The 10,744-nt window shown below is 38.7% G+C and overlaps 1 protein-coding gene across 1 annotated transcript in view; it reads left to right on the top strand.

Annotated features, from left to right (window-relative positions):
• Positions 1-5,364: 5,364 nt before the first annotated feature.
• The window catches only part of TESK2 (testis associated actin remodelling kinase 2), a 101,286-nt gene continuing 95,906 nt past the window's right edge, over positions 5,365-10,744 (top strand). The window contains exon 1 of the mRNA XM_065890310.1: positions 5,365-5,586. Coding sequence (XP_065746382.1) covers positions 5,365-5,586 — 222 coding nt within the window. The remainder of the gene's footprint in view (positions 5,587-10,744) is intronic.

Here is a 10,744-nt window from a genome sequence, read left to right as displayed (position 1 = left end):
CTTTATCCATTCCTCTGTCAGTGGACATTTAGGTTGCTTCCATGTCCTGGCTATTGTAAATAGTGCTGCAATGAACGTTGGGATGCATGTATCTTTTTGAATTATAGTTTTCTCTGGATATATGCCCAAGAGTGGGATTGCAGGATCATGTGGTAGTTCTATTTTTATTTTTTTAGGGAACCTCCATACTGTTTTCCATAGTGGTTCTACCAATTTACATTCCCCCCAACAGTGTAGGAGGGTTTCCTTTTCTCCTGAACTTCTCTAGCATTTATTGTTTGTAGACTTTTTTTTTTTTTTTCGGTACGCGGGCCTCTCACTGTTGTGGCCTCTCCCGTTGCGGAGCACAGGCTCCGGACACACAGGCTCAGTGGCCATGGCTCACGGGCCCAGCCGCTCTGCAGCATGTGGGATCTTCCCGGACCAGGGCACGAACCCGTGTCCCCTGCATCAGCAGGCAGACTCTCAACCACTGCGCCACCAGGGAAGCCCTGTAGACTTTTTAATGATGGCCATTCTGACTGGCGTGAGGTGATACCTCACTGTAGTTTTTATTTGCATTTCTCTAATAATTAGCGATATTGAGCATCTTTTCATGCGCTTGTTGGCCGTCTGTATGTCTTCTTTGGAGAAATGTCTGTTTAGGTCTTCTGCCCACTTTTTGATTGGGTTGTTTGTTGTTTTTGATATTGAGTTGCATGAGCTGTTTGTATATTTTGGAGATTAATCCCTTGGTTTGGTTGCTTTCTTTTACAAATATTTTTGTACACTAAGTTGGTTGCTTTATTTTACATTTTCTCCCATTCTGTATTTTTCTAAAGTTTCTTTTCCATCTCTGTCCAAATTGTAATTGGCCTGGCCTTCCTCTGCACTCAAGTCCTGATCCTCTTTTACATGCAGATGACTAGCTTAACTCCTTACAACTCTCATAGTGGAAAAACACTGAACTAAGTAATAATGAAATGGAAAAAGCTTGAGCTTTGGTGCTGGGTGGACCTTTGTTCCAGTTCTGGTTCTAACAGGTCTGTTTCCTTAGACAAGTTACTTAACCTCCTGAGCCTGCATTTGTTTTTCTGTAAAATGGGGATCATACCTGCCTTGGTGGTATATTTTGAGGATTAAATGAGAAAGTTCCTGTGAAATTCTTGGTGTTTTTTTTAAAAAGCTATTAATATTCCCCTTCCCTGCTGTAGGGGATCTTCAACTCTTAGTGTACATAAGAATCACTGGGAAACTTGGTAAAATTTCTAGGCCTCACTCCAAGAGATTCTGATTTAGTGGGTCAAGGTTGAGACCCAAGAATCTGAGTTTTAAATGAAGTCCTTGGGTGATTTTGAAGCAGATGATCAACAGACATACTTTTAGAAGTGCATTATCCTTGGGTCTAAGTCTGGCTTTGCTAGTAAATACCTTATAGCTATGGGCACGTTATTTATGCTTTCTGGTCCTTGTGTTTCCTAAAATATGAAATGAACTTCATGGTCTCTACTGGCTGTAAAATTTTAAAAATGTTGGTCTTATAATGCTAAATTTTTGATATGGTGATTTGTTGCCACTTTTTGGCAGAGGTTCAATAGAGATACTTAAATGTTTCATTCTTTTTTTTGGCCATGTCAGGTTTTAGTTGCGGCACGTGGGATCTTTCTTTTCTTGTGGCATGTGGGCTGTTCGTTGTGGCGTGCAGGCTTCTCTCTAGTTGTGGCATGCGGGTTCTCTCTCTAGTTGTGGCACGTGGGCTCCAGAATGCATGGGCTCTGTACTTGGCAGCATGCGGGCCCTCTTGTTGAAGCCTCAGTAGTTGTGGCACGTGGGCTTAGTTGCCCTATGTCACGTGGGACCTTAGTTCTCTGACCAGGAATTGAACCCACTTCCCCTGCACTGGAAGGCAAATGCTTTACCACTGGACCACGAGGAAAGTCTCAATGTTTCATTCTTTAGGAACTTGGATTATTCTTCCTTCTGTGAAGAATGGTGACACTAGCTAGGCAAAAATAATTTGTTTTAAAGATACAGTTATATCTCATGGAACCTTAAGCCAGGATACAGTTAGGCCTCAGGAATCAGGGATTAGAGCACATTAGGAAAATCAAGAAGTTCTTGTCTGTGCCTTTTTTTCCTCTGCAAATTTGCCTCAATCCCTTGGCTTATTCTGCCTTCAAGCCTGCATGGTAGAAAATCGCCATGGCCAACAGCTTCTGAGTTTACATGGCTTCCATTTTAGAAAGCAGCCAGACTGAGGCTGGAATATCTTAATTCCAATTCCAAATTGCCCAGAAAGGAAATGTGATTGGTCCATATTGGGTAGAACACTACCAACTTTGGCTACAGCAGGGTCATATTGTAAGGATATCCCTGCAAGCCCTGCTGCTAATTCTCCATGATTGGAGGTGGTAGAGGTATTCTGGGTTAGGTATTCATCACATTTATGGAAGTGTTTCACTAATTGTAGAATCACAATGTTGTATTTTGCATAGGACTCTTATAATTGATTCTTTAAAAAAAATCTTTTTCAATACTAATTTTATTTTTATTAAAAAATTTTTTTATTTTAAAAATATTTATTTGGTTGCACTGGGTCTTAGTTGTGGCAGGCGGGCTCCTTAGTTGGGGCTCACGGACTCCTTAGTTGCTGCTCACTGGCTCCTTAGTTGCGGCTTGCTGGCTTCTTAGTTGTGGCATGCATGTGGGATCTAGTTCCTTGACCAGGGATTGAACCTGGGGTCCCTGCATTGGGAGCATGGAGTCTTAACCACTGTACCACCAGGGAACTCCCCCAATTTTTATTTTATATTGGAGTATAGTTGATTAACAGTGTTGTGTTAGTTTCACGTGTACAGCAGAGTGATTCATTTATACATATACATGTAACTATTCTTTTTCAAATTCTTTTCCCATTTAGGTGATTACAGATTATTGAGCAGGGTTCCCTGTGCTACACAGTAGGTCCTTATTAGTTATCTGTTTTATATATAGAAGTGTGCATGTGTCAATCCCAGTCTCCCAATTTATCCTCCCCCCCATTCCTGGTAACTATGTTTGTTTTCTACATCTGTGACTCTATTTCTGTTTTGTAAGTACGTTCATTTGTACCACTTTTTTTTAGATTCCACATGTAGGCGATATCATATGATATTTGTCTTTCTCTGTCTGACTTACTTCACTCAGTATGACAATCTCTAGATCCATCCATGTTGCTGCAAATGGCATTATTTTGTTCTTTTTTATGGCTGAGTAATATTCCATTGTACATATGTACCACATCTTCTTTATCCATTCTTCTGTCGGTGGACATTAAGGTTGCTTCCATGTCCTGGCTATTGTAAATAGTGCTGCAATGAACATTGGGGCACAGGTATTGTTTCAAATTATGGTTTTCTCTGGATATATGCCCGGGAGCGGGATTGCTGGATCATATGGTAGCTCTATTTTTAGTATTTTAAGGAATCTCCATACTGTTCTCCATAGTGGGTGTACCAATTTACATTCCCACCAACAGTGTAGGGGGGTTCCCTATTCTCCACACCCTCTCCAGCATTTATTGTTTGTAGGTTTTTTGATGATGGCCATTCTGACTGGTGTGAGGTGATACCGTATTGTAGTTTTGATTTGCATTTCTCAAATAATTAGCCATGTTGAGCGTCTTTTCATGTGCCTATTGGCCATCTGTGTGTCTTCTTTGGAGAAATGTCTATTTAGGTCTTCTGCCCATTTTTTGATTGGGTTGTTTGGTTTTTTGATATTGAACTGCATGATATGTTTGTAAATTTTGGAGATCAGTTGCATCATTTGCAAATATTTTCTCCCATTTTATGGGTTGTCTTTTTGTTTTGTTTATGGCGTCCTTTGCTATGCAAAAGCTTTTGAGTTTAATTAGGTCCCAGTTGTTTATTTTTGTTTTTATTTCCATTATTCTAGGAGACAGATCGAAAAAGATATTGCAATTTATGTGAAAGAGTGTTCTGCCTGTATTTTCCTCTACCAGTTTTTAAAAAAATATTTATTTATTTGTTTGTTTAGGTTGTGTTAGGTCTTAGTTGGGGCATGTGGGAACTTTAGTTGCAGCATGCAGACTTCTTAGTTGCAGCATGCACACGGCATCTAGTTCCCTGACCAGGGATTGAACCTGGGCCCCCTGCATTGGGAGTGGGAGTCTTACCCGCTGGAGCACCAGGGAAGTCTCCTCTGAGAGTTTTATAGATGCTGGGAAAACTGGACAACTACATGTAAAAAAAAAAAAAAATTAAATTAGAACATCTTTTTAACACCGTACACAAAAATAAACTTAAAATGGATTAAAGGGACTTCCCTGGTGGTCCAGTGGTAAAGAATCCACCTTACAATGCAGGGGGCGCAGGTTCCATCCCTGGTCAGGGAACTAGAATCCCACATGCTGCGGGACAACTAAGCCCCGCGTGCCACAACTACTGAGCTCGCGCCTCAACTAAAGAAGAGAAAACCCACGTGCCACAACTAGAGAGAAGCCTGCGCGCTGCAATGAAAGATCCCACATGCCTCAACGAAGATCCCGCGTGCCACAACTAAGACCTGACACAACCAAAAATAAATAAATAAATAAATAATAAATAAATCTTTTTAAAGAATGGATTAAAGGCCTAAATATAATTGATTCTTGTGGAAAAAGTAGATGTTGGGAGAGACAGGCTAAAAGAAAAAGTGGGTTTTTGTTTTTATTGTTAGGTGCCAGATGGGATGGAGCCTTCTGTAGTCACTTCTGCTGGACTGGGTTGTTTAATCAAGAGTGGAATTTTAAATTGCTTTTGGATATAGTTTTCTTCTTTTAAAATTATACAATTTTATAGTATAAAATATTTGTCATCCTTGTTTTATATATTTGGACTTAATGATTTTTCAAATGAAGAGAAAATTATATGAGGCTGTGAAGGGCATTGGCAGGAGCACAGGCTTTTGAATCAGACAATCTGGCATGTTAACTTTATCTGTGCCATTTGGTGACTGTATGATTGCTTGACCTCTCTGTGAAATGAACATAATCTTTTATCATGGGTTATTTGAGAACCAAATGACATGACATATGCATAACTCTTATAGTATGTTTCCTAGATAATAGGTACTCAACGAATAATAGATATATCACCGCTTTTTGAAGGTAAAAGCATAAAATGTTTTTTAGATCTGAAAATCAGGAGCTAGAATATGAAAGAGGAAATATTTTTACATTGATAGTGTTCTGTATGCCTGTATTTATTAGTCATTAATGGTTTTAATGAAATATCATTTTAATCTCTTATTTAGTGACAAGCCAGAAGAGAAGTAAAACTCAACAGAAATTTACTATGTGTGGAATTCATTCCTAAAAGAAGAAAAAAAGTGATTATTGAGACTATGGATCGGAGCAAACGGAATTCAATTGCAGGATTTCCTCCACGTGTGGAGCGTCTTGAAGATTTTGAAGGAGGTGGTGGAGGGGACGGGAACATGACCCAGGTGGGAAGAGTTTGGCCCTCTTCATATCGAGCTCTTATAAGTGCCTTTTCCAGACTGACGCGTTTAGATGACTTCACCTGTGAAAAAATAGGGTCTGGCTTCTTCTCTGAAGTGTTCAAGGTGAGTGATGCATCAGTTTTTCTTATATTGTCTTGTTGATGGTCAGTTTCACTGCAGAGTTGACAGTTGTGTTTAATTAAGACATAGGCTTTGCCTTGTCAGGGTGCTATGGATCTTGAGCAGTGTTACAAACTGTCCTCTTGAGCTATCTATTAACTTGTAAGATATTTTATTTATTTTAATTATAAAAATACTACATGCTGATCAAAAATTAAAATAATATAGGAGCCTCTTCCACTCCCCCAGAATTCTTCATCATCCCAAATGGAAACTTTGTACCCATTAAAAAATAACTCCCTCCACTACCCTTAGCCCTGTTAATGTCTGTTCTACCTTCTGTCTCTATGAATATGTCTATTCTAGGTATTTCATATTAATGGAATTATACAATATTTGTCCTTTTATGCCTGGATTATTTCACTTAGCATAATGTCCTCAAGATTCATCCATGTTGAAGCATATATCAGAATTTCGTTTCTTTGGAATTCTCTGGCGATCCACTGATTAGGACTTGGTGCTGTCACTGCCGGGGCTCTGATTTGATCCCTGGTCCGGGAGTTAAGATCCTGCAAGCCACACGGCAGGGCAAAAAAAAAAAGAATTTCATTTCATTTTATATCTGAATAATATCCCATTTTATGTGTATACCACATTTTTTTTTATCTGTTCACCTGCTGATGGACATTTGTGTTGTTTCTTCCTTTTGATTATTGTAAATGATGCTGCTATGAACACTGATGTACAAGTAACTGAGTCCCTGCTTTCAGTTCTTTTGGGTATTTACCTATAAGTGAAACTGATGGGTCATATAGTAATTCTGTGTTTAGCTTTTTAAAGAAATTGTGGTAAAATACACATAACATAAAATTCACTATCTTAACCATTTTTAAGTGTACAGTTTTAAGTATATTCACAATGCTGTGCAACCAATCTTCAGAACTTTTTCATCTTGCAAAACTGAAACTCTGTACCTACTAAATAATTCTTCCCTTCCCTCTCCCCGCAGCTCCTGGCAACAGCCATTCTACTTTCTGTTTCTATGAGTTTGACTACTCTAGATACCCTATATAAATGAAATCATGTAGTTTTTGTCTTTTTGTGATTACCTTATTTCACTTAGTCTGTTTTACTTTTTAAGGAACCACCATACTATTTTATGTAGAGTTGTACCATTTTACATTCCCACCAGCAACGTACAACAGTTCTCATTTCTCCATGTTCTTACTAACACTTGTTCTCTTTCTTTCTTTTTCTTTCTTCCTTTCTTCCTTCCTTTCTTTCTTTCTTTCTTTCTTTCTTTCTTTCTTTCTTTCTTTCTTTCTTTCTTTCTTCCTTTCTTCCTTTCTTCCTTTCTTCCTTTCTTCCTTTCTTCCTTTCTTCCTTTCTGATATTAGCAATTCTGGTGGGTATGGAGTGATATCTCATGTGGCTTTGATTTGCATTTCTCTAATGACTAGTGATGTTGAGCATCTTTGCATTGGCCTTTTGTGTATCTTCTTTGGAAAAATATCTATTCAAGTCTTTTGTCTTTTTTTTTTTGTGGTACGCGGGCCTCCCACCGCTGCGACCTCTCCCGTTGCGGAGCACAGGCTCTGGACGTGCAGGCCCAGCAGCCACGGCCCACGGGCCCAGCCGCTCCGCGGCACGCGGGATCCTCCCAGACCAGGGCACGAACCCGCGCCCCCCGCATCGGCAGGCGGACTCCCAACCACTGCGCCACCAGGGAAGCCTTTTTTGTCCAGTTTTGAGTTCGATTTTATTTGTATGTAAGGGTCATATCCTTTATCAGATATATGATTTGAAAATATTTTTGCTTATTCTGTGGGTTGTCTTTTTACTCTCTTATAGTGTCCTTTGATGCACACAAGTTTTTTTTTTTTTTTTTTTTTTTTTAATTAACTTATTTATTTATTTTTGGCTGTGTTGGGTCTTCATTTCCGTGCGAGGGCTTTCTCTAGTTGTGGCAAGCGGGGGCCACTCCCCACGGCGGTGCGCGGGCCTCTCACTATCTCGGCCTCTCCCGTTGCGGAGCACAGGCTCCAGACGCGCAGGCTCAGTAGTTGTGGCTCACGGGCCTAGTTGCTCCGCGGCATGTGGGATCCTCCCAAACCAGGGCTCGAACCCGTGTCCCCTGCATTAGCAGGCAGATTCTCAACCACTGCGCCACCAGGGAAGCCCTGCACACAAGTTTTTAATTCTGATTATGTCTAGTTTACCTAGTTTTTCTTTTGTTGCCTGTGCTTTTGGTGTCATGCCCCAAAATAACTTCCAAATCCACTATCATGATTTTCCCCAATGATTTCTTCTAAGAGTTTTATAGTTTTAGCTCTTACATTTATGTCTTAGATCCATTTAATTTTTGTATGTAGTGAAAGGAAAGGTCTAACTTCATTCATTCAATGGTGCTGAGTTTTCCCAGCACCATTTGTTGAAAAAAACCTGTTCTTTCCCCATTGAATGGTCTTGGCACCCTGTTGAAAATCAATTGATCATATGTGCCAGTGTTGATAATGCTTTTATTTTATTTTATTTAAAAACATATTTATTTAGGGACTTCCCTGGTGGCATAGTGGTTAAGAATCCGCCTGCCAATTCAGGGGACACGGGTTTGATCCCTGGTCTGGGAAGATCCCACATGCCACAGAGCAACTAAGCTCGTGTGCCACAACTGCTGAGCCTGTGAGCCACAACTACTGAGCCCATGTGCCACAACTACTGAAGCCCACACACCTAGAGCCCGTGCTCTGCAACAAGAGAAGCCACTGCAATGAGAAGCCTGTGCACCACAACGAAGAGGAGCCCCCACTCGCTGCAACCAGAGAAAAGCCCACGCACACAACAAAGACCCAACGCAGCCAAAAATAAAATAAATAAAAAATAAAATAAATAAATTTATAAAAAAAAATCATTGCCATACCCAAGGTCATCTAGGTTTTCTTCTGTGTTATCTTCTAGGAGTTTTACAGTTTTGCATTTTATGTTTAGGTCTGTGATCCATTTTGAGTTAATTTTTATGAAGGTGTAAAGTCGATGTCTAGATTCATTTTTTTGCACGTGAATCTCTAGTTCTTCCAGCCCCATTTCCTGAAAAGACTATTTTTGCTCTGTTTTATTGCCTTTGCTTCTTTGTCAAAGATCAATTGACTGTATTTATGTGGATTTCTGGGCTCTGTATTCTATTCCATTCATCTGTTTGTTTATTCTTTCATCAATACAACAAAGTCTTGATTACTGTAGCTTTATAATATGTTTTGAGGTCAAGTATTTGTTCTTCTTTAACACTGAGTTGGCTATTCCGGGTTTTTTGCCTCTCTATATACACTTTAGAATCAGTTTGTTGATATATACAAGATAACTTGCTGGGATTTTGGGATTGCATTGAGTCTATAGATTAAATTGGGAAAAACTGACTTTTTGACAATATTGAGTCTTATCCATGAACATGGAATACCTCTCCATGTATGTAGTTCTTCTTTGTTATCTTTCATCAGAGTTTTGTGGTTTTCTTCATACAGATCTTGTACATATTTTGTTAGATTTACACCCAAATATTTTATTTTGGGGGTTGCTGATGTAAATAGTAATTTGTAATTTTAAGTTCTACTTATTCATTGCCTGTATATAGGAATGTAATTGGGCTTTTTTGTACTAACCTTGTATCTTGCAACCTTACTATAATTGCTTATTAATTTCAGGAGGTTTTAAAAAAATTAATTTGGCTGCCTCCAGTCTTAGTTGTGGCATGTGGGATCTTCGTTGCGGCATGTGGAATCTTTCGTTGCGGCATGTGGAATCTTTCGTTGCAGCACACAGGCTTCTCTCTAGTTGTGGTGCTCAGGCTCCAGACGCGCAGGCTCAGGAGTTGTGGCTCACGGGCCTAGTTGCTCCACGGCATGTGGGATCTTCCCAGACCAGGGCTCGAACCCATGTCCCCTGCATTGGCAGGCAGATTCTCAACCACTGTGCCACCAGGGAAGCCCCGGAAGGTGGATTCTTAACCACTGGACCACCAGGGAAGTCCCTATATGCTCTCATCATTTCTAGTGTAATTTGGTTTGATTTCCTTTTTTTTTTTAAAACATCTTTATTGGAGTATAATTGCTTTACAATGGTATGTTACTTTCTGCTTTATAACAAAGTGAATCAGCTATACATATACATATATCCCCATATCTCCTCACTCTAGTGTCTCCCTCCCACCCTGATTTCCTTTTTAATCTAAGAATTATATAATATGAGATTTTAAAATTTCCACACAGTAAGTTTTCTTTTGTAGTTGTTTGATATTTAATTTCTAATTTTAGTGCGTCATGATCAGAGAAAATGGCTTATATGAAGTCTGCCTTTGGAGTATAATTTAGATTTTGTTTTGGTGTAATGCATGATCAGATTTTTTTGAATGCTGCAAATGTGTTTGAAACAAATATGAATTTCTATTTGTTTGCATAAAGTTCTATATATCTCTGTTAGATTAAGCTTTTGTACTGTGTTATTCAGATGTTATATGGCCTTCTTTATTTTAGTCTAATCTATTTCTTTGAAAAAGTTCTATTAATAGTTCCTAATGTGTCTATAGATTTCTCCTTGTGTTTCTCAGCGTGTTATTTGTTTACAGGCCATTTTGTGAAGTAGATATTAATAGAAATTCATGATTATTATTGGATTGTATGCTGTAGATAGATTGTATATTTTATAAATGCTAGTTTTTAATTTTTATCCCACCTTATGCATTTAGCTTTGATTTCTACTTTATCTGATATCAATATTGTGTACCTTCTGACTCACTGTATGCATTTGTCTGTTGTTTCGGTTATTATTTTCCCAGTATGTCTTTTTCCATCTCTATTTTTATTCTGTCTGTGATAGTACATTTTTAATGTGTGTCCTGTGAAACAGTTTTATATTTAGTTTTTTTGATCCAAAATTAAATTTGCCCATAAAGAGAGAGATTGTAATCTGTTTACATTTATTGTGATTACTTCTGTCTTTATACTGAGTAAACTCTTAAATGGTAATTTAATGAGTATAGAATTTAGGACAGTAGTTATTTTCCTCAGCACTTTGAAATTACTCTTCCCCTTTTTCTTCTTCTTTTTGTAGTTCACCTCTATTTTTGCTGATAAGTTAATTCTTAGTCTGGTTGTTACCCTTTTTATTT

This window comes from Phocoena phocoena, chromosome 1, assembly GCF_963924675.1.
Source record: "Phocoena phocoena chromosome 1, mPhoPho1.1, whole genome shotgun sequence".
Classification (NCBI taxonomy): Eukaryota; Metazoa; Chordata; class Mammalia; order Artiodactyla; family Phocoenidae; genus Phocoena; species Phocoena phocoena.
Note: the sequence above shows the minus strand (reverse complement) of the source record. Positions and strands in the feature narration are given on the sequence as shown.